This window comes from Lepidochelys olivacea (assembly GCF_965140295.1).
Source record: "Lepidochelys olivacea isolate rLepOli2 genome assembly, chromosome: 7".
NCBI classification, from domain to species: Eukaryota; Metazoa; Chordata; order Testudines; family Cheloniidae; genus Lepidochelys; species Lepidochelys olivacea.
The window spans coordinates 103,865,375-103,892,719 of NC_140417.1; the positions used below are offsets into that span (position 1 = coordinate 103,865,375).

The 27,345-nt window shown below is 42.5% G+C and overlaps 1 protein-coding gene across 1 annotated transcript in view; it reads left to right on the plus strand.

The window, feature by feature from the left end:
* Nucleotides 1–27,345, plus strand: part of ADAM12 (ADAM metallopeptidase domain 12) — a 346,313-nt gene that overhangs the window by 304,355 nt on the left and 14,613 nt on the right. Inside the window, exons 15-21 of the mRNA XM_084634670.1 lie at nt 3,787–3,895; nt 3,992–4,190; nt 7,407–7,484; nt 14,972–15,080; nt 20,023–20,158; nt 20,799–20,907; nt 21,393–21,575. Coding sequence (XP_084490796.1) covers nt 3,787–3,895; nt 3,992–4,190; nt 7,407–7,484; nt 14,972–15,080; nt 20,023–20,158; nt 20,799–20,907; nt 21,393–21,575 — 923 coding nt within the window. The remainder of the gene's footprint in view (nt 1–3,786; nt 3,896–3,991; nt 4,191–7,406; nt 7,485–14,971; nt 15,081–20,022; nt 20,159–20,798; nt 20,908–21,392; nt 21,576–27,345) is intronic.

Genomic DNA, 27,345 nt, shown 5'->3' on the forward strand with positions numbered 1-27,345 from the left:
AGGTCCCACAGGAAGTTTGTGTCAACATTGAGAATTGAACCTACATTTCTTGAGTCCCAGTCTAGTCTCTTAACAAGACCATCCCTCCTCTCCTGTCTGTTTTTCATTCCAGCACCTGGTACTTCTGTGTTTGTACCCTCCTCTGCTATCAGAACTTTCTCGCCTTCCCAGATTCGAACCCTCCTTCTTCGCCTGGACTGTACTCTTTAAGCTATTTTTTAATTAAAGCCGGTCATGGAAGCATCTGAAACCACACAACATTTCTCTGTTTCTGTATTATAACTAAAGAAATGAATTTATCAATTTGCCCATCTGAAAAAAAAAATCTATCCAGGCTGACCACTTTAATGGCATGTTTGCACGTGATGTGATTTCAGATGTCTGATTTAATTCCTTGAAAAAAAGATTTGGACAGGAAGGGCTGATAGGACCTTAATTATAGGGTTGCAATGCTATAATTATCAATAGCAAAGTGAAATAAACTCCGCTCATCCAGATCAAGGAGCTTAATATCCACTGGAAATATTTTCACAAATCATTTTGTTTCTTCCTCTTGAAGTAGCAAAATAGAGAAAGACAGCTCTTTCTGCTTCAGTTTATGTGCTGAAATTGTGATAAATGGGCTTCTTCAAGAAACACACCATTATGATTTTCTTCCATAAGTGTCCTTTGAAATCTTTCTTTTAACCCAGTAACTCCATCTGTTCACTTTCCTCACACATTTATATGTTTGCAACTACAATAAATCCAAAGCTGGTAAAAAGACCAGTCTGGAGAAGGCTTCAGCCATCTGAATCCCAAGCCAATGAATGTTGTGCTTTCAATTAGGAGACAGAAATTTAGAGCTAGGATTTGGTTTTCAGACCACAGTTGACCAGTGGGAGTCAGGTGCTTTTACACGCAGAGTATTCAGAGCCTGGTAGGAATGGACTTTCTGTTCTCTAAAGGTCTATTCTCTTAATAAGTAACATCAGTTTGAGTTGAATGTTCCTGTTGTGCTAGAAGAGACAGATGTGTTCCCTGTCCAGCAAGGCCTCTTTTGTCATCTTTAACATGCTGGCTGCTTCCACATTAAAAAATATAGGTGGGTGTCCCACTCTAAAGGTTCAGTCAGAAAATAAAAATATACCCCAATCTGCTCTTCTTCTTCATCCAGATCCTTATCCAAGGAATGGCCATTGCCTTATTGAACCCTGATTGCTGGTCTTGAGGCAATGCAGGTGCATGTATGCAAGCAATGCTTTTACTCTGCTGAACCCACATATCATTCTGGTGCAAACATATCTGTGCTTTGGACTGCCAGAGTGAAGCATTCTCTTGATACACTCTCAGGGGAAGTGTTCATTACTGTAGTAATATAACATACTACGTAAGAGGTTTCCCAGATGAGAAGAAGAGACCAGAATCAGGTGCACAAGAACTATTTAGTGTTGCATTCCTTTGGTCAGTTATGAAAGCTGGGGCTAAATAATTAGGTCTGTGCAGATGTAAGAGGAAACGGAATTAGGTATACTTGATTTTTTAACTTATCTCCCCTTCTTCCCCATCCCACTTTCCCTCTCAAAAACCAGTCATAGCCTGTGCACGTTTTAATGTTAGTCTGATATTGAATAGCCATTGGCCCTGAAATGGAAAGTCAAGAAGGAAATCTCATAGAAAATGAAAGTCGCATTTTGGCTTTCATCTGGCTAGTTTATTTTTCTAGATGCTTCAGTCAATTCACAATTATTGCCTGTGGTTTTCTGAAAAAAGTGCAAGGATTCCATGTGAGACCTTTTTAATAGTCTCAGATTTGAGAAGTATCCTGAACTCAGCAAGCTTGTTAGTAATCATTCAAAGATTTCAGTCTCTTGTCCTTCTCTCCAGGAGAGCAGCAGCTCATATTTTGTTCCCCCTATGCCCTATTTTCTGGGTTTTCCAGTTTAAATATGTAAAAAGTTAGAGGAAGGTGGGGAAGCCATCTAAAACCTATCTTTAAGATTGCAAATTTTGTCCATTGTAGCATTACCTTGCTGTTCAGTTAAGGATATTCTATTAGTCAAGCTTCTGACTGTGAAATGTAGATAATTAATTGAGGCTTTAATCTTTGGATTATTAGTGAAAAGATTCATACTAACTGTAACTCTTTTCAGCATGTTTAATTTTATTCTCCAAGAGTATGAAACTCTTTTTTAACCTCCCTCTTTTAAAAGTTTTTCCCCCAAACTGCAGACTTTTTACTATATACACACACTTGGAAACAGCACAAAACATTTGGCAATTGTAATGCTCACTAGGATATTCTGTTTCTGTTGTTAAGGAGTAGGGACATAATGTGCTAAAATTGTAATATTCTCAGCCTGCAGGTTTTCAAATCATTTTGTTTTGTTCTTTCATTTTCCTGATCCGGACAAAAGTCCAATGCTTGTTGGCTGTATTCTACACGAGGGCTTTTTTTGTTAACAGCCACTGGCATAGCTACATCAATGCTATCAATGGTGTGAGTGCTGGTACAAGCAGAGGTCCAGGCATCTGCTTAAACTTTAACCACTGTGCCATCTAACTCTTCTCAGAGCAAGTCATGGCGCTTGGAATGCCAGTGATGACTTGCACACACTGTTCCCTCTAAACTGTGCACGTGTGCGTGCACACACAGATCCTAAACCTCGTGCACATGGCGAAACACCGCCTGCACAAAAATTTGCACAGAAGCACAAAAATTTGCACAGAAGAAATTTTTTGCGCACAGGGCCTGCCAAAAATTAGAGGGAACATTGCTTGCACATGGTGTATAAGTACCTCCATGGGGAGAAAATATCAGTGACTAAACCTGTTTACTAGCAGATAAAGGTGTAACAAGAACCAAATGGCTGGAAGTTACAGCTGTGCATTCAAATTAGGTATAAAGTGTGAATGTCTAACAGTGAGAGCAATCACCATTGCAACAACCTACCCAGGGCAGTGGTGGATTCTCCATCTCTTGAAGTCTATACATCAAATCTTGGGTGCTTTTCTAGAAGATAATGCTTTAGTCAAATACAAGTTATTGGGCTCAGTACAGAAGCAACTAGATTAAATTCTATGGTCTGTGTTATACAGGAGGTCAGACTAGATGATCTAAAGCTCCAATCTGGCTTTAAAATCAATGTATCTGTGACCTGTCTGTACAAGCATTCCCACCTTTGCTGTAGCCAAAGAAGCTGCACTGGTGTTGGGAAATATTTACATTAAAAAGGCTAGTGTAAATAACGTGCAGGTGTCATATAGCTTAATGGTCTCCTAGCTCAGCCACTTCATTAGAGAATTACCCTTCCCTCAAACCAGTCCTTCCTCTTGTTTGGAATTTTGAAGAACTGCATGTGTTTTATGAGCTCTTTACATATCCCTTTCTCCCCATTTCGCTCAGTGACCTAGCAGTTCTCTTTAGCTATTCTTTAGCTCTTAAGTTCTCACTTAGCTACTCTGAAGGGAAGGAAGCCAACTGGCAAAGTATTCAATATCTTTCTTAGCCAAACTAGTTACAATTGTTATGTCCTCGGAGGATACATGAGGGACACCATCTAGGCATCTTAAAGGAGAACTAAGCCTGCCATGCTTATCAGTTAGCCTAGCCAAGAGAGACCACCAACTGCGGACAACCCACACATTCAGGTTGCTCAATTAGCAGGCTGAGCAAGCACAAGTGTTTTGCTGTGCTTTGTCTGTAGGCAGGCTACATCTTACCTTCACCTAAAAAACCCATGGAGCTCAAAGACAATTATTAAAAACACTGCATCAGATGAAAGTCTTGATTTGTTTTTGTTTCAGGTGCTAAACCCGCCCCTGGGATCTGCTTTGAGAGAGTCAATTCTGCAGGCGATCCTTATGGCAACTGTGGCAAAGACTCCAAAAGTTCCTTTGCTAAATGTGAACCCAGGTAGGGTCTCTCTTTGCACTCAGAACAACTGACATTGCAACACAAGCCTCAGGTTTTGGATATCTTTAAAATTATTTAAATCATTTTTCCCTTCAGAGATGCTAAATGTGGAAAAATTCAGTGTCAAGGGGGAGCAAATCGACCTGTAATTGGTACCAATGCTGTTTCCATAGAAACAAATATCCCGCTGCAGGAAGGAGGCAAGATTCTGTGTCGTGGTACCCATGTGTACTTGGGAGATGATATGCCTGATCCTGGTCTCGTTCTGGCAGGCACAAAATGTGAAGATGAAAAAGTAAGATTCAAAAATACTCTCCAAGCAGCCAATTCTCAATGTATAAAAGTGGAACTTTACCATCCTTGTGTTTCAAATCTCTGTGTACTAAGACAAGTGTCACTTTTTTATTTTATTATTATATCTCACTGTCTTCCATACCCTCATACTGTGCCAGATTTTTACCTACTCCTTCACTTTGCTTCTGTTTTTGAACCCACAGTTTTGCAAGTAGAATGTAAATCACTTAGACATGTGATTTATGAGCACAGACAAGTACTTTTTGTACACATAGCAGAGATTTTACCTCCTGCAAAATAATTCCAGAAGCCAAAATAAAGGCCAATTATTGAAAATCTGGCTAAGTATATTTATTGATGGGAGCTACACCTGGACATTAGGATTGTAATTAATCAGGTCTGCATGTTGTCTTGATTCAAGATTTGTTGTTTACACTGTTGAACAGAATTCATTTGTTAGGTCAAAAGATTTCCATACACAGGGTACCCAGTACTTCCTAAATGTCCTTTAGACCCATTCAGAGCAACCAGTTTGTGTTTAATGAAACATAAGATTCAAAATATAAATGTTCCTGAATTTTCATACCAATATCCAAAACTTTCAGAGTCCATGAGGTTTCTTGGTATTTTTTCAAAATTCTGATTAGCCTCACACCAGCTTCGTAATGTGTTCATCAGTTTTTGCTAATCATTGCTCACACTTCCATTTTTCACTTTCAGAAAAAGCTGTTTATTGAAATTGAGGCAATTGCTAAGAAGAAAGGCAGCTTCTGCCTGCAAAGAATGGCCTTTCACTTCAAAGGGAAACATAAACCAAGTGTTGTGCTGCCACCAAAGCAGATTTTTGCACGTGCACACACACACACACACATTTTGCAGGCATTGCTAATTGTTTTGCACATTTGTAGTACAGTTTCCATCTTGGCACCACATCCATAGTTTTGGCTGCAGAGGAAAAGAGCAGAGGGGGTAATGGGAGACAGAAGAGCCCTGTGGACACTGGAGTGCTATGAATTTATTGGGGGAGGGAAGAATGGTGTCCCGGAACTACTGAGGAGCAGGGGGCAGTCATGCTATTGGAGGATTGTGGGCAGAAAGGAAAAAGGGGAAGAGCCTAGAAAAGTTTAGGTAAGTTAAAACAAAACCATTCATATATCCAAATGCTTGAGTTTTGCTGAGTTATCATAATTTGTTAGGCATATTGGCAACCAATTTAAAACATGTCCTAATCATGACTACAAAAACTATATTATAAGAAAACGCACTACCCTCCAAAAATGTTTTCAAGTAATTCTGTTATAAAATGGTCTATAAAATGGCTTTTCAAAGAGAAAACTAGTGAGGAATCCAGTGGTATAAAATCCCCCCATTCAAGTTCTGTAGTGAGTATTTAATCTTTCTAATCTGTCTAATCGTATACATATACACAAACTATCGAATATACAGCCTAATACTTATGAAATTGTATGTTTTACTTTGAAGGCATTACCACATTGTATTACAGATTCAGAATATGAATTTAAATATTCTTGATTTTTTTTTGTGCTAAAGATATACAGTTTGAAATGCAGCCATTTTAATGGGCTCAGAATTCTCTGTGACAGTGTACTCTGAATATCTGAATTGTGAATACTGCTGTAATCAGTTATTCCCCCAGAGGATAACTTCCCTGATTAGACATCCCTTTTGTCTACTACCATCACTTTTACCCAGCCTGCTGCTAATTATTGTGACTGCCTTGTAATCCTACTAAACTTTGAACTACAGAGTTAAAGGAGAGCAGAATTTATAACTGTGGTTTTTATTGTTGAGTTAGTATAGTAACAGTCATTCCAATTGTAATATTTGTTTCAGCTTGAATTGGATAACTTTTCATTACCATCAGTTACATCAGTCATTTCAATTTGTATTGGTTGGTGTTTTTATTAAATGGTGCTAATCTTGCTTTATCCCAACCTTCAACTGTGTGGGAAGAGTGAAGTTAACTCTCCGTAATGATTGCAAAACAAAGAACTTTGCATGTGATTATATATGACACTCTATATTTGTTAATTTCTATTTAACAGAAGGGTAAAAGCTCTTCCCCTAGGCTAATGCTAATTTGTAATTTCCTGTGAGATGATTATTTTACCTAATCTGCAACTCTATTTATAGTTGATTTAAAAAATAATTTCTCTTGAAAAAATTCAGTTAGAAAGGTTTAGATTTATCAGATGAGATTAAATTAGCCGCGTCCCCCCCCCCGCATTGATCAGTATTCTTTTGAAAATATTCAAGAATTTCCAGACATCCCAGGCCATCTCCTCCACTGGTGTAAATCAACATAGCTCCACGTACTGGTGTAAATTGAGCTATGTCAGTTTATACCAGCAGAGGATCCGATCTTTTAATTCAGGAAGTTGTCTGTTGGCTTGTGAGAATTCTAATATAGCCAGTTCAAGTACATGAAAGAATCCAGTTTGGCATGTTCATAATTCTGGAAGAATAAGAACACAATTACGTAAATAATAAAGTATTTTAGTAGTTGTTAATTTTCAAAAACTAAGAGACAAATCCTCACCTAGTATAAACTGGTGTAGCTCCATTGAAGTCAATGGAACTATGCAGATTAACACTAGCTCAGGATATAGCCTTCGATATCAGATATATCTGAAATTCAATCTTGCAATACCCTGCATGCTAGTCAAGAGTGATACCAACCTTTACCCTGACCTGGGATTGAAGTGGATTTTAACCCCAAGGATTTACAAGGATGATAATATAAAGGACATACTTTTAAAATGTATTTAGACATTGCTGCGCTCAGTGTCACAATGCCTAACTGATTTAGGAAGCTAAGTCTTGTTTTCAAAAGTGATTTAGGCATGTAGAAGCCCAAAGCCCATTGACTGCCATGCATGGCGCATAAGTGCCTAAATTCCTTTTGAAAATGAAACTTAGGCTCCTGAACCAGTTACACATTTCAACACTGAGTGCAACACCTAAATATCTTTAAAAACCTGGGCCATAGGTTCTGATTCTGATCTCCCTTACATTGCTGTAAATCAGGGATAATGCCACTGGTGTGAAATCAGTTGCTGCATAGGCAAATCAGTACAATTGCTACTGGAAAGGTGATAGATGAACAAATGTAGCTGTAAGGATATAATAGTTCACTGTGTGCACCCTAGGTATGTTTTTTTCAGCAACATTAAAGCTGTTCTTTCTCATTTTGCAGATCTGTCTTAATCGCCGGTGCCAAAATATTAGTATATTTGGTGTTCATGAATGTGTAACAAAATGCCATGGACGTGGAGTAAGTATTACAGAAACAATTTTTTGCAGTCAGTCAATACCCAGCTGAGCAATAAATCATTCATTTGTAACAGCTCTGGAATCTATGATTCTTTGTAATATATCAGCCAAAGTCTTTTCAACATTTCACTCTAAAGATATTAATTTTCAGTGCCCTTTATACACTGCGAGAAATTAAATGTGATTTTTATTTAACAAAAAAAAATTGATCCAGTAGTAATTAATCTTTTTTTAAATTAACATTCTGTGATGAAAAGGAATTGTGTCATCTTCAAAGTGATTTTAAACCTACCCTTCCTTCATGAAGAATTTCCTATTAACATTTCAAACAAGTTCTTTCTCTGTGGTCCCACAGTGAGTTATAGTATGCATCTGAATTGAGATTTTTCAAAAAGCACTTCAAAAAGGATTAAAATTAAAAAAAAAAAAAGCAAAACCATGCTGACAGCAGTGTATGAATTACAGGGGAATTACAGACCAGTCACCTTAACTTCAGTACCCAGAAAGATAATGGAGCAAATAATTAAGCAAATCAATTTGTGAACAACCAAGAAGATAATAAGGCTATAAGTAATAGTCAGCCTGGATTTGTCAAGAACAAATTATGTCAAACCAACCTAATAGCTTTTTCTGACAGAGTAACAAGTCTTGTGGATGGGGGGAAGCGGTAGACGTGGTATATCTTGACTTCAGTAAGGCTTTTGATACCGTCTCGCATGACCTTCTCATAAACAACTAGGGAAATAAAACCTAGATGGAGCTAGGTGGGTGCATAACTGGTTGGAAACCTGTTCCCACATAGTAGCTGTCAGTGGTTCATAGGCAAGCTGGAAGGGCAAATTAAATGGGGTCCCACAGGGATCAATTCTGGGTCTGGTTCTGTTCAATATCTTCATCAATGATTTAGTGAATGGCAGAGAGAGGACACTTACAAAGTTTGCAAGTGCTTTGGAGGATAGGATTAAAATTCAAAATGATCTGGACAAACTGGAGAAATTGTCTGAAGAAAATAGGATGAAATTCAATAAGAACAAATGCAAAGTGCTCCAATTAGGAAGAAACAATCAGCTGCGCACATACAAAATGGGAAATGACTGCTTAGGAAGGAGAACTGCAGAAAGGGATCTGGGGGTCCTAGAGGATGACAAGCTAAATATGAGTCAACAGTGTAACACTGTTGCAAAAACAGCAAACATCCTACTGGAATGTATTAACAGGAGTGTTATTAAGTAAGACATGAGAAGTAATTCTTCTGCCCTACTCCATGCTGATTAGGCCTCAACCAGAGTATCCAGTTCTGAGCGCCACATTTCAGGAAAGATGTGAACTAATTGGAGAAAGTACAGAGAAGAGCAACTAAGGTCTAGAAAATATGACCTGTGAGGGAAGACTGAAAAAATTGAGAGGGGACATAACAGTTTTCAAGTACATAAAAGGTTGTTACAAGGAGGAAAAATTGTTCTCCTTAAACTCTGAGGATAGGACAAGGAGAAATGGGCTTAAATTGCAACAAAGGAGGTTTAGGTTGGACATTAAGAAAAATTGCCTGTCAGGGTGGCTAAGCACTGGAATAAATCACCGAGGGAGGTTGTGGAAGCTCCATCACTGGACATTTTTAAGAGCAGATTACACAAACACCTGTCAGGGATAGTCTAGATAATGTTCAGTCGTGTCGTGGGTGCAGACGACTGGACTAGATGACCTTCTGAGATCCCTTCCAGTCATACAATTCTATGAAAGTTACATGAGAGAGATTATCATAACTTGTTTAAATCTAAATCTATTTCAGATCACAAAACGTTTTAGTGATAAAGAGCACATAAATGTTTTTAAACACAATTTATATTTTTCATGAAAGTGTTAATTATTTCAAACTACATCATTTTAATCTTGATTTTCTGCATGATTGGTTCATTTGTTTCTGTGAAAGCCTGTGCCAACAGAAATCATGCTTCAAGAACTATAGGAACTAAAAATCCCTTTTTATAATTAATAGATAATAGCTTGTGTTTTGAGAATGTTTGCAGAGTCAATGATAATATAAGTTCTTCTTCAAGTGCTTGCTCATGTCGATTCTGTTCTAGGTGTGTGAGTGCCCACATGCACACTTGTCAGAGATTTTTGCCTTAGCGGTATCTGTAGGGTCAGCAGTGGCGCCCTCTGGAGTGCTGTGCTCATGTGTCGATATATTAGGCACTGCAAGCCCTATGCCTCTCAGTTCCTTCTTACCGGCCATGATGGTTGGTCGGAGTGCCTTCCCCTTGCCTTGCAAGTGGATAGCGGTTCTCTCTAACTCTCATTGTTGTTAGCTTTGTATATTGTTTCTTTACAGTAGGTAAGTGTTAAGTAGTGTTACTTAGTAAGTTAGAGTCCCAGAGGGGATTTAGCCCCAGGGCGGGGTATGCCCCAGTCCTCAGGCTTTAAACCTGGTTCTGCCTGCAATAGGCCTATTCCTGTTAGTGACCCCCATACCAGCTGTCGCACATGAAGTACAAATGTCACATTTGCAAGAACTTTTGTCCTCGAACTCAAAAGCAGCACAACATTTGTCTAAGGGCCTTCCTCATGGAGGCTGCACTTCGCCCGGCATCAGCACCTTCCCACTCTGACTCTACGACCAGCACCTTCACCCTGGTGCACAGTGCACCGCCAACACTGGGCTCTGCCTGGCCCTGCTCCCCTTCGCCGGTGCCCAAGAAGCATCTGAAGAAACGAGACTCCCCAGCACTGAGCAAGAAGGGTCAAGGGAACCCTTGTTGGGCAAAGGACCCAGTTCAGGCCACCTGCCCACGCCGTAGCCACAAGGGGGTACCTCTCTGGCTGGATGCCCCAGTCCCCCTTAGGGATCCACCACCAATTCCCGGGAGTGGTAGGGCACCCAGGCACTTGGCAGGGCCGTTGACGTCTGAGGCCCTCCCGGTGGCCAGGGATCAGAGAGCTCTCCCAGCGCCGCCAGTGCAGTGCATGGTGTTGGATCCAGCTAAGGTTTCCCGAAGGGGTAAGCCAACCATGAGACCTCCTCAGAGGGAAGCCAAACGCTGTTGGTCCCCAGAGCAGATGCAGCATTCCCCATGCCTGTGGCTGGGATCCCTGACTCCACAACCTAGGTCTCCTGTCTTACCACCCAGGTTGCTAGCACTGCGCTTGCGATCACAATTGATGTGCCTATGGTGAGACGTGGTCTCCGTACATCTGACACAGATCATCCTCCTGCCAGCCTACCTCTCGGCGTAGATCTCCATCGGTGCATCGTTCCCCTCGGAAATGGGATCAGTCATTGGCATGGCACTGATTTCCCTGCCGCCAGTACTGGTCTTTGGAGTGGCACCGGTCCTTCAATTCGAGGCATCAGTCTTCCACGGCTCCGGTCAACTGCCAGACACAAGCTTCTACGGCCCCACCCTGGTCCCCGGAAAGGGACTCGTCCAGATCAGAACAGGACTTCAGCCCCTCGCCATGACAGCAGCAGCCCTTGTGGCCACCCGAGACCACCTCGGCTTCCACAGTGCCAACCTGGCAGCAGGGCCAATGGCAGGCGCAGTGGTCATATTGGAACATGTCGGGCATGCCAATTATGCCAATGCCCTTCTCGCATCACTCCTCCCTTGCTGTCTCAGAGAAGCAACCCACAGCACCGATGGCACCGGGCCCGGTGCTCAGAGCAGAATCCAATTCTGCAGTAGAGGAGCGGGCACCCACTCCAAAAGAACCTTCCCCCACGGGGGACAATGTCCCAGGCCCTCCCTGCAGTGGTCTAATCCTCATCCTTGTCACCAGACAAGGCAGTAGCAGGCCCTCAAGCGCCACACCTCCTGATGACTTTAAGGAGCACCAAGCCTTGCTCAGAAGAGTGGCTTCGAACTTGGGCCTGGAGGTGGAAGAAATGGCAGAGCAGCCTGATACTTGATTCACCGTGCTTTTGAAAGTTTATTTGACAGCCAGCCTTCAGTTTAGGGTGTCAAATCACCAGGCTTTATTGGGGAGATACAATTTTAATCTGTGGGACTCCCTCAAAAAGCGTAAAGACTCGCTACCCCAGGGCTTGGCCCAAGAATTCACCGCCAATTTGGAGGAGGGTACCACAGTGGCAAGGACCTCCCTCCAGATGGCCTGGGACGCAGCCGATTTGGCAGCCAGGGTCAGTGCCTCGGCCATGGTAATGAGGTGCAGTTCCTGGCTTCAATCTGCAGGTCTGTCCCAGGAGATGCAGTCCTCCACCCAGGACCTCCCATTCGATGGGAGCGGTCTCTTCTCCGAGCAGACAGATGCAAGGCTGCATGGACTTAAGGACACTTGAGCCAAATGCCCTTCTGCACCAAACTCCCTCCCAGAGCCTGCACCCCTCACCCTCTCCTGCACCCCAACACTCTGCCCCAGCCTGGACCCCTTCCTGCACCCAAACTCCCTCCCAGAAAGAAACTACTATAACAGCTGTTCTAAGGTAAGTAGTAGGCTATTTTGAATTAACTTAACTATATTTTACATGTTTTCAGATTGAAATGTAACCACAGAAGGGCTTTATGTTAATTAAAAGGCAAGTTTAATATAGTGTTAATAGCCTCAATGCCATAATTGTGATCATTTTGTTTTAAATTAGGAAAAAGACTTGTATTCAGGGGCCCCACAAAATCTAATAGTCCCGGGTCCAAGGAGAGTTAATCTTGCCCTGACCGGGGTATCCCGTGCAAGCAGGCTTCACTGTGATTGATCTTGGAGTACCTTCTGCACCTCAAGCTCCAGGGCCTGTCTCTTTCCTCAATTAAGGTCCACTTGGCACTATTTCAGCCTTCCAGCCTCCATTCCAGGGCAGGTCAGTCTTCGCTAACAACATGACGGTCAGGTTTTTGAAAGGTCTGGAGCAACTCTATCCCCATGTTCATGACCCTGTCCCTCCTTGGGACCTGAATCTCGTGTTGACGCGGCTCATGGGTCCCCCTTTTGAACCTCTGACTTCCTGCTCCCTTCTTCTACTCTCCTGGAAGGTCAAATTCCATTTTACAAGGACAAGGTCCAGCTACAACTGCACCTGGCTTTCCTGTCCAAGGTTGTTTCACAGTTTCATACAACCCAGGACATATACTTACCTGTCTTCTTTCTAAAGCCTCCTAAGTCAGATGAAGAGCGTAAATTACGCTCTCTGGATGGCAGGAGAATATAGCCTTTTACATCAAAAGGATCAAGCCATTCCATAAGTCGATGCACTTGTCTGTCATGATGGCGGACAGGATGAAAGGTCTTCCAGTGTCTTCCCAGAAGAATTCATCATGGATCCCCTCCTGCATCTGTTTTGCTATGATCTGGCGAAAGTGCCTCCACTGGCGATTGTAACCACCCAGACAACAAGGGTGCAAGCCTCGTTGGTGGCCTTCCTGTCCCAAGTGCCGATTCAAGGTATCTGCAGGGCTGCTACCTGGTCATCCATTCACACTTTCACGTCTCATTATGCACTTACGCAGCAGGCCTGAGATGATGCTGTCTTCAGTAGAGCAGTGCTACAAGCCGTACCTCCATGGATACTGCTTGTGAGTGACCTAGAATGGAATCTACATGGGCAAGCACTCGAAGAAGAAAAAACGGTTACTTAGCTTTCGTAACTGTTGTTCTTCGAGATGGGTTGCTCATGTCCATTCCATTACTTGCCCTCTTACTCCTCTGTCAGAGTTGCTGGCAAAAAGGAATTGAAAGGGTGTAGGGCCAGTGGCGCCTAATATACCAACACATGAGCGCGGCACTCCAGAGGGCGCCACTGCCGACTGTATGGATATCGCTAAGGCAAAAATTTCTGATGACCGTGCACGTGGGCGCACACACACACACCTAGAATCTAATGGACATGAGCAACACATCTCAAAGAACAAGTTACGAAAGGTAAGTAACTGTTTTTTGTCAATGTGCGGAAATAAGCATCAACTTACAGATTGGCATTTGTACGCCAGTGCTATGGAGAACACATGGTGACTTCTAAGAAGCAAAACAAGAATTTGCAGAGTTGTAGATGGTAATCCTTGTAGAGTTGTAATTTATAAATTACTGTAGCCTACATAATATTTTTAACTGTCCTCCTGTATGTTGAAAACAAATCAGTTGTAATGTTTTATATGACTCTGGAACATTTCCTTTAAAAGTACTGTGAGAGGAAGCGAAGGCTGAGTAAATGATTATTTTTATTGAACTATGCAGATTCCCCAAAATACGGCCTTACTGAAAGCATGCAAATTGGCTTCCTCAGAAAAAGCATCTTGAGAGGTTATTTGACCTAACTAGATTGTCTGAAGCAGGATTCTACTGATCAATCTGTTGTCAAGTTTTCCCATGGCAAAGGTTCCTGCAGAGCAGTGATGATCAATGTTAGTAGGACTAAGGACCCCCTTGGCACCTTGCCATAAGTGCAAGAGTGTGAGAGTGATACAAGTGTAACTCTGCCTTGCTTAGTCCTATGCAGCACAATGTTTATCTTGTTCAATCGTACCATAATGGCAAGGGTGCATCATTAGCCGCTGCTTAAAATCCCGGCAGCACCTCATTTGGATGGGAGGAGAGGGTCTTCCCCTGGGCGAGAACTGAAGAGCTAGCCCTTCGTTGGAGAGCTGAAGATTTCTTTTTTTTTTTCTTTTTAGTATCTCTCAAGAATAAATCACTGGGATCCTGTTAGTTCATTCTCCCTTGTGCAATGGAAACAGGTTGTTATTACCCTATTGGGTCTGTCCCTTGGTGCTCCCTCATGCTGCAGGTCATGCAAATCTAGTGTCAAGAAGAAAAGTTTTAGTCACAGGAACCTGGGGCAGGTCAGGTCTGTTCGGAGGTGCCCACCTTGCACCATCCTTCTCATCTGTCAAGATCCCTCTTCGTCCAACCTGCATACCCAGTGTCCTGCTTCCAGTTCCCTGTCCCCTCCCTTTGACTGAGAATGTTGGTCACCCTTAGAGCTGAGGCCTGAGAAGTGGCAGTATCAGTCGGCAGTCCAGCCCAGATAGATTAGGACTGGGACCAGGAAGCAAGCTGCTCAGGCATTGTTGCGGCATTAGGAAGGTGAGAGGAATCTTGTTCCTTACAAGGGAGAAAGAACAGGAGTTGTGAGAAAGTGGGGCTCCTGCTGGAGAGGAGAAAGGGAGACACTAAAGACGACTGTACTGAGTGTTATTTTGGATGACTGAAGATGAACACTACTCCTCTTTGATGCTCTGAGGTTTATAGTTCCAATAGAGGTACTATATGGCACTTACAGTTCAAGTTATCAATACAAAAATAGTGATTTAGGTTCCACATTGCTATTAGGATATACACATTTTGAAAAATGTGTAAGCAATTGTATTTAATCGAGGTGGTGGCAGCAGGCTGATTTGGATGTGTTCCTGTTGTGACATGAGCTTTAATCCCCATGCATCTACCCCTGCCTGAGTGAAAGCTCCTATAGTCTGATAAGAGTCAATCTAAGCTGCCTGGAATAACTTTTCATATTACTTCATTTGTCGTCATTTTATTTTGAAGGTCTGTAACAATAAAAAAAATTGTCACTGCGAAGCTGACTGGGCCCCTCCCCATTGTGACAAGCCAGGGTTTGGCGGCAGCATGGACAGTGGACCAACCAGACAAGCAGGTTAGTAATAGCTGATGCTTTCCTGCCATTCCATGGTAGAAAGGGAAAATCCAAATGGGTTTTATTGAAATAGGTACTGAGACTGCAAAACTGTCAATAAATTGGGCAAGCTAGTCCAAATGAATTGGCACTAATTAAAATTTAATGAAGCAAAAAACACTGCCAGTTGATTGTAGCAATGTTACTGCATAATTAAGAACACAACAACGCAGAGATTTTGTTTGTTTTTAAGAGTACATTATCCAGTTAGGTAGTTCTGGGATGTGGGGTGATGGTATATTGGTGTGAGCACAAGATTACGAACCAGGAACTCAAGTTTTAACCCTAACTCAGTGGTGGACATGAGCAAGTAACTTAACTTTTCAACTGCTGTAAGGGCTTACAGGGTACCCTGTAACAGTTCCCACGTATTTATTGGTTTCAGAGTAGCAGCCGTGTTAGTCTGTAACCACAAAAAGAACAGGAGTACTTGTGGCACCTTAGAGACTAACAAATGCTCTAATAAATTTGTTAGTCTCTAAGGTGCCACAAGTACTCCTGTTCTTTTCACATATATGGTAATATGATAAGAGACTCAATAAATAAGAGAGAGAGAGAGTGTTTCTGATCTACCTTGAGATACATCAAACTCCAGAACACCCTCCATTGCCTACAGCATCACTGTATCAGCATGGGTTTATGGAAAATAAATCTTCTCAGACTAACTTGATATCTTTTCCGGATGAGATTACAAGTTTGGATGATAAAGGTAACAGTGTTGATGTAATTTACTTAGACTTCTGTAAGGCATTTGACTTGATACCACACAACATTTTGATTAAAAAACTAGAATAAAGAATTATCATCACACACGTTAAATGAATTACAAATTGGCTAACGGAGAGGTCTGAAAATGTAACTGCAAACAGGGAATCATCATTGATCGGGTGTGTTTCTAGTGGGTTTTGGGGATTGTTTCTTGGTTTGACGCTATCTAACATTTTTATCAATGACCTCGAAGAAAACTTAATATTCACTTATGACACACAGACTGTGGGAGTGGTAAGTAATGAAGGTGACAGGTCATGGATACAGAACAAACTGGATTACTTGCAAACCATGTGTATTTTAATATGGTCAAATGTAAACAAAGAATGCAGGCAAAACTTACAGAATGCGGGACTCTGACCTGGAAATAGACTTGGAGGTTATGGTAGATAATCCGCTCTACATGAGCTCCTTGTGTGATACTTTGACCAAAAGGGCTAATGTAATCCTTGGATGCATAAACAAAAAATCTTGAGTAGTATTAAGGATATTACCTCAGTATATGGCATTGGTGTAACTGCTGTTGGAATACTGTGTCCAGTTCTGGGGTTTACAATTCAAGAAGGATGTTGATGATAAATTGGAGAGGGTTAAGAACAGATCCACAAGAATGATTAGTGGATTGGAAAACATGTCTTACAGTGATGGACTCAAGGAGCTCAATCTATTTAACAAACAGAAGGATAACAGATGACTTGGTCACAGTTTGTAAGTGCCTATGTGAGGAACAAAAAATTGACAATGTGCTTTTCAATCTAGCAGACCAAGGATATAACAAGATCTAAAGGCTGGAAGTTTAAACTAGACAAATTCAGACTACAGATAAAGTGCAGATTTTTGACAGTGAGGATAATTAACCCCTGGAACAATTTAGCAAGGATCGTGGTGGATTCTCTATCACTAGCAATTTTTTAAAACAAGATTGGATGTTTTTCTGAAAGATATTCTCTAATTCAAAAAGAAAATAATTCAAGGAAGTTCTTTGGCCTGTGTTATATAGGAAGGCAGACTAGATGGTTACAGTGGTCCTTCTAGCTTTATACTCTATGAATTATGAGACTGATTTTCAATGATATATTTGTACAGTTTGTGCATGCAAAGCCACACCCACAATTGTGTGCCTAATGTAAGTCTGAAATTACTGTCATTACAAGTGCAAATCGGGAATTTGTGCACTCATATGACCAGACATTCATGCATGCTATTAACTGATTTGCATGCATGCACTTTTAAAAATCGGAACCTCAGAATATGACAAATCCAGAAAAATAAGTAACTGTCATATGGTGGCTTTTATAGTGGGGGAAACTTCTGAATATGTCACAAACATAAATCCATTTAACTTTCACATATTTTGAAAATTTGATGCTAATGGAAGATATATATATTTCCTGTACCCTGTGCCTTCAATTTCCCTATGAGCAATCCCTGAAATACTGGCCGTCGCATCCTATTTCTCCTCTAGCCAGACACAGATTTTTTCGATATGTGTTGATAATCCTTAGATACATGTTACATTTCAGAGTACCATAACGTTAGTGATTTCAATGGAGTTCTAATTTATATCAGTGACAGGAGAATTAGGCCCATAGTCTACTCACATTTGCATATGTGGCCTATGATTTCCTGGGAAGTAATCTGAGCTCTTTTCATGAATAATGCTATTCAAAAATAAATTGGATTGTATTCTCTACATACTGGATCCTGCAGTGAATTGTAATGCTGAACTAGTGACCTCACAATCATTTCCATGGCAACAACATGATTTCACTGCAGGACATAGCAGAAGGAAGGTTCTGAGGGAGAAAGATTTTATTTAAACACCAAACTTCCGACAAAACAGTAAAGAAACTGAGCTCAAGAAGTGAGCAAGTACAGTTATTAATGTGTAAATATTCTCATTTTTCCAGGTGTGCTCTAACATAAGTCCTTCTTAAACTTACCTTGCTATGGCTAAGTAGTTCAGGGAACTACAAAATCTGACTGTACATATCATGTAGAATGTGCTGCAATACACAGAAGGCAAATATAGGGTGTCTTCAATAATTCAATTCTCTACTTTGAAAGGATGCCCTTTAATGTTACTTTTAAAATTAGTTTTCTGCAGTTTTATATATCATGATACTTTTGCCATCTATTTTCAATGCCCATGCTATACTCAGTAGTACTAGGAATAAACAAATATAGAAATTGCTAGGGGAGCTAATTTTTCTTCCCTGACACTTGTGATTTAAATATGAGCAGTTGATACAAGGTTCGGATTATGACCTGAATAGTTTGCACATCTGTAAATCAAACGGTAGAAGGATTAACTCAATAAAAAAAGAAACAAACAGTCATTTACCTTAGTTAAATGAGACACACGGCCTGATTTGTCTTTAGTAACTGATTTCACCCAGCTAACTTTTACTACATCCGTGTACTCAGCACACTATATCTTTATTAAATAGCAGCACTAAATATTTAACAGAATCATTATGTAAAGATAAATTAAATGTAATTGCCTATACTCAGTTTACTCATTTTTATTTAGCTTTTAGGACTGGAAAGAGATTTATTACTGTTACTCTGAGCTAAAGGGCTCTGTGTCACTGTCAGTCAATGCAATCAATACTGTCAATTGCATTGGCCAATGTCTAGTTGAGGTTGGGGTACGTTAAAAATCTAGCTGGCTGAAATTCAGTCAGGATAAGACTGAGATAATGCTGGTAGGTTGCCATTATAAGCATTATAACTGTACCTTTTACTGAGGGTGAGAAATTCCATACATTGTTAAAGTTTGCAGTTCTAGAGTATTATTGCATCTCCAGCTGCTGGTAGATGATCATATAGCAGACCTATCTACCAGAGTTTTTTCCCATCTCTTCCCGACCACAAGACTGTGACTGATTTTGGGGGTTTTTTTAGTTGCAAACCTTGCAGGCATGATTGATTCATGTCTTTGTTACCTTTAGATTAGACTATTGCAATGTACTCTGTGCAAAACTGCACTTTAAATCATTCTGGAAACCTAAGGCAGTGTAGAAGGCAGCAGCCTGCACATTAAATGGTGTGTCTCATCACAAGCACATGATACCAGATTCTTACATTGCTTACTCCTTGATTTCCAAATTGAGATGTTGGCTTTGACGTATAAAGCTCTAAGGGCTTGAGACCTTCCCACCCCCCCTGTCATAATGCCACAGCTGCAGTTAGCAGAGAACCTTGAGCTGGAGCTCCCCATTAGTATAAAAGAGAGAGAGAGAGTGCGCGCTCCTGGCAGGGTTTTCTCCAGATTGGGTTGGATGGAATCTTTGATTAGATCATGTTCTGGTTTTGGAAGAGCAGAAGCTGCCAGCATTATTCATTATTGCATATTACTGTATTTAGAGCAAAGGCCGCCCATTATTCCAATCCATCTGTTGTTACTGAGCTCAAGGAGCATAACCATTGTCACAGCAGTTGCCAACCTGTAATGTAAAGGGCTGACATTTGGACTGTAAAATCCAGAGTAATGCAATCCAAATAACACTGTGAAGTGGGCCACTGGAATACAGTGAATCTGGTAAAGAAATTGCCATTCTGTAGTGTCTTAAATAAATACAACCACGAGTAGTCTTATTACTTCATTTGACCCTTAAATGGTAAGAATTATGTTTTTCCACCATAAGACAACTGATTTTTACACTTTCACTAATATCCATTTGAAGGGGAGAAAACTTTAGTAAATTGAGACACAACCATTTTGCTATCAGCTGTTGAGTTTTGAGTCATAATCTCAAATTGAAGCTAACAGAATATCAACGTTTTTAGTATCTGTATCACTGAGAGTGATATTTAATTGCCTCTTCCATCTTTTATTGCACCCTCTTTATTTTTTTTCCAGTTTTCTGCTTTGGATATTTATACAGTTGAGGAATGGACTGAGTCTATCAGCGTGTATTTAACCATTTTGGTTTTGGAGTTGACAGAAACAAATGATGTGAGAATTAAGTTCAAGCATAATCATAGCAGAAATAGTAATAAATTATTTACTAATTTCATTTTGTATGTTGCTAGAAAGTAGGCCTAGCCAGCAATATCCCGCTCTTGATATCACACAAATTTCATCATAACTGACCCCTACCAGAAGTAAAAAAAATGTGTTTTATTTCAGATAATAGAAGTTTAACCATAGGAATACTCGTAACCATTCTGTGCCTTATTGTTGCTGGTTTAATCATGTATCTCAAAAGGAAGACTTTGATTAGACTGCTATTTACAAATAAAAAGACAACAATAGAGAAACTAAGGTATGATGATTTTCCTTAACTACTCACTCATTTTTATAAACTTCAGTAGAAATTGACTGTACTCATTCCATTTCTCAATACTTGTGATGTGTATATGAGACATTGAGTCAAGTTTACTAAAAGTTCATTCATTCATTAATTGAGTTTTTCAGAAATGTTCTTTCTTCACTTCAACTTCATTGACGTCAGTAAATAAAATGGGGTTTGACCATATGCCTTTTTATTATGCTTTCCATGATCAGCAATTAAAAAGTAAAGGAAACTTTGCCTTGATTTTTGGATTGCTTGAAATATTTTCATTATCTGGTTTGGCCTTTTATCTAAACTCAGTCAAGTGAGCTAAAACTTCCGTATCTGAGGTCATTACTACTTAAATGTTAGACTCATTAGAACAGTCTCTTGGGAGCTATAAAGCTGCATTTCCACAGATTGCAAGAGCTAATTTAACAGACTAGTGGCTTCAAAAAAATCTATATTTTTATTCTTGCAAGATTTTTAGAAAATTTTTACATTTCCTTGTTTTCCATAGAGAGAAAAAATAAGAAAGCCCTTTCAAAGTGTTATTCTGAGAAAGATACTGTGAAAAAAGTAAAGTTGTAAGAACAAAGTTGCATTCAATAAGTGTATACTTGTATTGCAGGTCTGTGAGTCCAGCAAGGCCTTCCAGTTCATTTGAGCCTAACCATGTTCATACCACAACTCTCAGTAAAAATCTAGTCATAAAGCCACAAAATTTAAACATACATCAGGTGGGTTATTAAACAGTCAAAATATCATTACTAGAATTTTATATACATTTCCTGTATGTTTGAAGTAATTATGACACTTAATGATAATAAGCATTAAAATTATATAAAACTATGAACAAGTTAAACAAGAGCAGAAAAGGTGGGCCCAAAATGCACTTTGGCTTCCAAGTTCCAAACAGATGGAGACTTCAAACGTTGAAAGGAAATATAATTAGTCTCTGGGATACAGCCAGCCATCTCAGACAGAAGCGCTACCTTCTGAACAGCCAAGGACTAGTATTTGAATAGGCTTCTGGAAGTTGTTAATTGTTTGTTCTCTGGCTACAGAAAAGGAGTTTAGGGGTACGGTAAAGCAGGGAGGGAAAGAAGGGGAAAGCAAGTGCAGAACAAGGAAGATTACAGTGTTTCAAACAATATTGTTTGTATCCATAATATTCATTGGGAATTTTTAAAATTACAAATGTTATTATTTTATGGCTCTATAGAGAGATGGTACGAGAAGATTGCTACCATATCAGACTACTGATATCAGTAACCCTGTAAAGACATCTGATGTGCTGAGGTTAAAAACACCCCAGCGAGTCCTACCACCCCTTCATCAGCTATCCTGTCATCAGACTGTACCTGCACGACCACTGCCAGCTAACCCAGCTCTTAGGCTTGCTCAGGTAAAGCTACATTTTCTTTTTTTCTGGTATTTACAGATAGTGATGTCAGGCTACAGACTGCAGTATGAATAACGGCATATAATCAATCAGAATAAAATGTTTTATCACTTTTCATATATGGCTTCTCCCACAGCATTTCCTGTGTCATTGATTGTGTAGTGAGTGGATAGCCAGACAGCAGTCATTATGGCTTCACTCCTGAGCTTGTGTAAAGTGGTGTAGCTCCAATTAAGTAAATGGAGCTGTTCTGATTATTCTGAATGAGGATTTGGCCTTAACTATTCCTTGTACTTCAGCCAATTAAAAGACCAACTTAGAACATGGTTGCAATATATAGTACAGGTGGGAACTTTACCATGGAACCTTTCTGTAACTGGTATTTTCCAGTTTAGCATACTTGTCAACACTAAAATTTGCAGTGGAGTTTTCCTCTGTGTTGTAACTGGTTTCCCTTTCTTGGTTATATGTGTTGATGAAAGGGACTTTAAACAAGGGAATGTTGGCCAAGTGACCATCATTATTGCTGCTCCTTCCTATAAGTAAAGATCCTTTTTATCATTAATCATGTGAGAGGAGATCATCTTGTGGCTGAAGTGCAAGACTGAGAATCAAAGGTACCTCTTCTCTGCAGAGTTAATTTGCATGACCACCATCCAGGTTAGCCTAGCCTGGGTGTGTGCAGCCGCACTGCAAATCTCCAGATGAATTACTGTGTGCTCCCTGGCGCTGTACTCACCTATATATAGTGTGACAACTTCTCAGGACATATCCTTTGATAGTTCTTTGTACTGAGGTTAACTGAACCACTCTGATTCTTTCCTGGTGAATTCTGGAAGAATTTTTCTGTCCTTCTGCACTGATACACAAGGAATTGTGGGAAGGCACTGGAAAAGTGTCAGCACTCAAGTGATTTAGCCTTTGTCCTAACTGCAAAGTGGGCAGGTTACTAGCCCGAGTGAAAGCTTCACTTGAGTTTTAGCCTGCAGCCCCAGATAAGCCAGTTAGCTCAGGCTGAAGCACCACGAAACTTAAATGATACAAAGTTTTGTATGTGAACAGAAAGGGAACAAGGGCAACACCTGAGTAAGATCCTGATTTAACTCTGCAATGAAGACATACCACAAGAGATGGCGACAGTGGTCACAGCCCTCTGCTTGCTTCTGACCCCACTGAGCATGTGTGTCAACATGGAGAAATCCGTGCTCCTCCCAATGCAGACAATCCACTTCCTTGGAGTGCGCCTAGACTTCCTTCCGACATACTGCTTTGCCACCTTCCTGGCCCTCATGAAGATCTTGCGCTGCAACCAATGCACAATGGTGGGCGGTTGTCTCTGCCTCCTCAACCACATGGTGGCCTACACCTATGTGACGTCGCACACGTGTCTCCATATATGCTGCCTACAACTGTGGCTCATCTCTGTCTACAGGCTCCATTAAGACCACCTGGAGTCAGCCTTGACCATTCCCATTGTGATGGGTTGGATCACAGAAACCCCCTTGGGACTGCCACCTGATATGCTGAGACTACCTCTGAGCCAGTTTTACCTGGCAGCTTGGGACTGCAGAACCCTGACTGATTGTGCCAGACACACTAGCCTGCTAAAACACAGACCCAGGTCTGAACCACATCCCCCAAAAGCTGCAGGCTTAACTGAAAACAGCTTAAGAAGTGCTCCTGTCTCCAGCACTCAGATACCCAACTCCCAATGGGGTCCAAACCCCAAATAAATCCATTTTACCCTGTATAAAGTTTATACAGGGTAAAGTCATAAATTGTTTGCCCTCAAAAACACTGATAGAAAGGTATGCACAGCTGTTTGCCCCCCCCCCCCCCGGTATTAATACATACTGTGGGTTAATTAATAAGTAAAAAAGTGATTTTATTAAATACAAAAAGTAGGATTTAAGTGGTTCCAAGTAATAACAGACAGAACAAAGTGAATTACCAAGCAAAATAAAATAAAACATGTAAGTCTAAGCCTACTACAGTAAGAAAGTGATTATAGATGAGATCTCACCCTCAGAGATGTTCCAGTAAGCTTCTTTTACAGACTAGTCTCCTTCTAGTCTGGGTCCAGCTATCACTCACACCCCTGTGGTTACTGTCCTTTGTTCCAGTTTCTTTCAGGTATCCTTTGTGGGTGGAGAGGCCTCTTGAGCCAGCTGAAGACAAAATGGAGGGGTGTCCCAGGACTTTATATAGTTTCACTCTTGTGGGTGGAAAACCCTCTCTCCCCCTGTGTAGAATCCCAGCTACAAGATGGAGTCTTGGAGTCACATGGGCAGGGACATTCCCAGGAAAGCTCAGATGTGGATTGGTGTCTATCAAGGTCCCTTGTTCACCAAGTACTTCCATTTACTTGAATAAACCCCTCACACTATGTTGATCAAATCTGCCTTAGGTGCCTTCTACAGCAAACATTTTAAATACAAGCATAGAGCCAACACTCATAACTTCAGATATAAAAATGATATATGCATACTAATAGGATGAATACATGCAGTAGAACATAACCTTTGCAAAGATATGTTACATGGCATATCTAGCGTAAAACATATTCCAGTTATGTCATATTTACATTCATAAGCATATTTCTATAAAGCATTATGGGGTGCAACATCACAACTATCTGGGTCTGTGCATCACTCACTTGGTGGACCGATCCTACCCAGGTGCTTGGAGGCACTCCTTTTGCCACCCTCACCCTGGATGCCGCCTTCGCAGGGTGGGGCACATATTTGGGGGGGGGGGCTGCAATGCACAGGGGAGGTTGACTGCCAGGGAAGCGCATGTGCACATCAACACACTGGAGTTGCATGCAGTCCTCCAGGTTTGCCACGTGTTCTTGCCTCTTCTCCGCGACCGACACATTCAGATCTTCTCAGACACCACCACCACCATGGCAAACAGACAGGGTAGCACCAGATTCCTGTCACTTTGCATGGAGGCTGTCCACCTCTGGAACTGTTGTCTCTGCCACAACATTGTGTCCCATGAGGCGTGACTCCTGGGGACACAGAACTCCCAGGTGGATGCACTAAGCAGAACTTGGTACCTCAACCACAAGTGGGAGCGCCAGAACCCTATGCTCTGCACCCATGTGCTAGGCCTGGGGCACCCCCCTCTGGGATCTCTTTGCAAGTTCCCCCTCTAATTCTCCAGGGAGGGCCAGGGGTCAGGACTCCAAGGTGACACCCTCCTTCTTCCATAGCATAGCAACCTTCTGTACTCTTTTCCCCCATTCCCTCCACAGGACCTACCAAGATCTGGCCAGGGTCATCCTGATAGCCCTGTGCTGGCCCCAGCAGTTCTGATTTCCCGAGCTATTCAGCTGTGAGCCTGCCCACTGATCAACCTCCCCAACAGGCTGGACCTTCTCACACAGGACCACCATAGGGTTTGCCAACCCGGGCCTGTTCCAACTGACGGTCTGATTTTTGGATGGGGCTAATGCACAGACAGTGCCTGTTCATCACCCGTCTGCCGTATGCTTATACGCAGTAGGCAGGAATCTATGAGGGCATGCTATACCACAAAATGTAAGTTCTTCACCTCCTGGGTGCACCACCGGGACCTCCCCTCCACTGTCTCTGTATTCATCATCCTAGACTATCTCCTGGAGCTCAAGAACTCAGGCCTCACACTCAGCTCAGTCCGCATCCAGCTTGTGGCACTCAGCACCTTCCTCCCTCCCTCCCAGGGATGGCTGGTCAATATATTTACCCATCTTACTACTACCTGGTTTCTGAGAGGCCTAACAAACTGCTTCCCACCAGTCCTTACCCCTACTCCCTCCTGGTACCTCAACCTTATGTTGTCTGCCTGAGCTCACCCAGCCTCCATTCAAACCCCTGACCACATGCACCCTGGCCCATCTATTCATGAAAGTCCTCTTCCTGGTGGCCATCACCTCTGCCTGGAGGGTCAGCAAACTAGCAGCCATGGTGGCTGACCCGCTCTCTTCTCCCCCCATCCCCAATACAGTTTTCCATAAAGAGAAAGTCTCCTTACGCCTTCATCCTAAGTTCCAACCACAGGTCGTCTCCAAGTTTTCACTCAACCAATCTATCCATCTCCCAGTCTTCCATCCTAAACAGCACGCCACTCCCGTGGACAGGATACTGCACTCCGTGGACATCTGCAGGGCACTGGCCTTCTACTGGGATAGGACTCGCGCCTGTCACGCCTCCCCACACCTCTTTGTAGGCATTGTGCAGGGGTGGGCAAACTTTTTGGCCTGAGGGCCATATGAGGTTTCTGAAATTATATGGAGGGCCAGTTAGGGGAGGCTGTGCCTCCCCAAACAGCCAGGCATGGCCAGGCCCCCGGCCCCTATCCGACCCCCCCTGCGTCTCACCCCCGAAACCCCCCCCCGGGACTCCTGGCCAATCCAACCCCCCCATTCCCTGTCCCCTGACCACCACCCCCGGACCCTCCGCCCCTGACTGCCCCCCCACTGCCACATCCAATCCAGCCCCTCAATCCTGACTGCCCCATCCAACCACCCCTTCTCCCTGACTGCCCCCCGCCATCCCATCCAACCCCGCTCTCCTGCCTGACTGCCCCCCTGGGATCCCTGCCCCCATTCAACCCCCCCGTTCACTGCCCTCTGACTGCCCCGACCCCTATCCACAACCCTGCCCCTGCCCACCACCATGAATTCCCCTGTCCTCTATCCAACCCTCCCTGCTCCCTTATCCTGCTGCCTCTAGCACTGGTGGTGCTACAGCCATGCCGCCCAGAGCACCAGGACAGGCAGCCGCACCACCCAGCTGGAGCCCGCCACGCTACCGCACAGCACAGAGCACCGGGTCAGGGCATGGCTCTGCAGCTGCACTACCTGGCAAGACCTCACAGCCCCGCCACGCAGAGCATTGTGCCGGCGGGGCAGGGAGCTGAGGCTGCAGGGGAGGGAGAACAGAGTGGGAGGGGCCAGGGGCTGGACTCCTGGGCCAGGAGCTCAGGGGCCTTGCAGGAGGGTCCCGCGGTCCGGAGGTGGCCCGTGGGTCATAGTTTGCCCACCTCTGGCACAGTGGGATGGTTGAGAGGGCAAACCCTCTCAGCGTATGTCCAATTGGATCTCTAAGTGCATTACAGAATGCTATACACACTCCAAAGCAACGCCACCTGGCAGAATCATGGCACACTTCATGCAGGCACATGCGACTATCTCTGCCTCCCTGGCAGATGTCCCTTGGCATGAGATCTGCCATGCGGCAACGTGGTGCTCTGTCCACACTTTCACAGCACACTATGCCGTTGACTAGTAGGCGGCCGCAGAACCCAATATAAGACACGCTGTCCTACAGCAGGTTTTCTCCATTATGTCCTCACACCCACCTCCAAGCTGATCATTACTCCATACTCATCCACATTTGGAATACATATAGGTACCATCACCTGAAGAAGAGGAGGAGGTTACTTACCAGTAACTGGAGGTTCTTCAAGGTGTGTGGTCCCTATTTGTATTCCAGTACCTGCCCACCGTCCCCTCTGCTGCGGAGACTCTATGCTGCGGTAAGAGGGAGACTGAGGGTGTGTCACCCCACACAGCCTCTTATAACCTCACACAGCGCATGTGGCGTCATAAGGAGACCATGCGGGTCAACAGACACTGCTGGTGAAAAAGCTTCCAACTCAGGCACATGGCACGCCTGTGCACCAGTGTTTGGAATACAAATAGGGACCACATATCTCAAAGAACCTCCAGTTACTGGTCAGTAACCTCTTCTTCTAAATGTTTGTCAAGTGTAATAGTTAAAAGTCT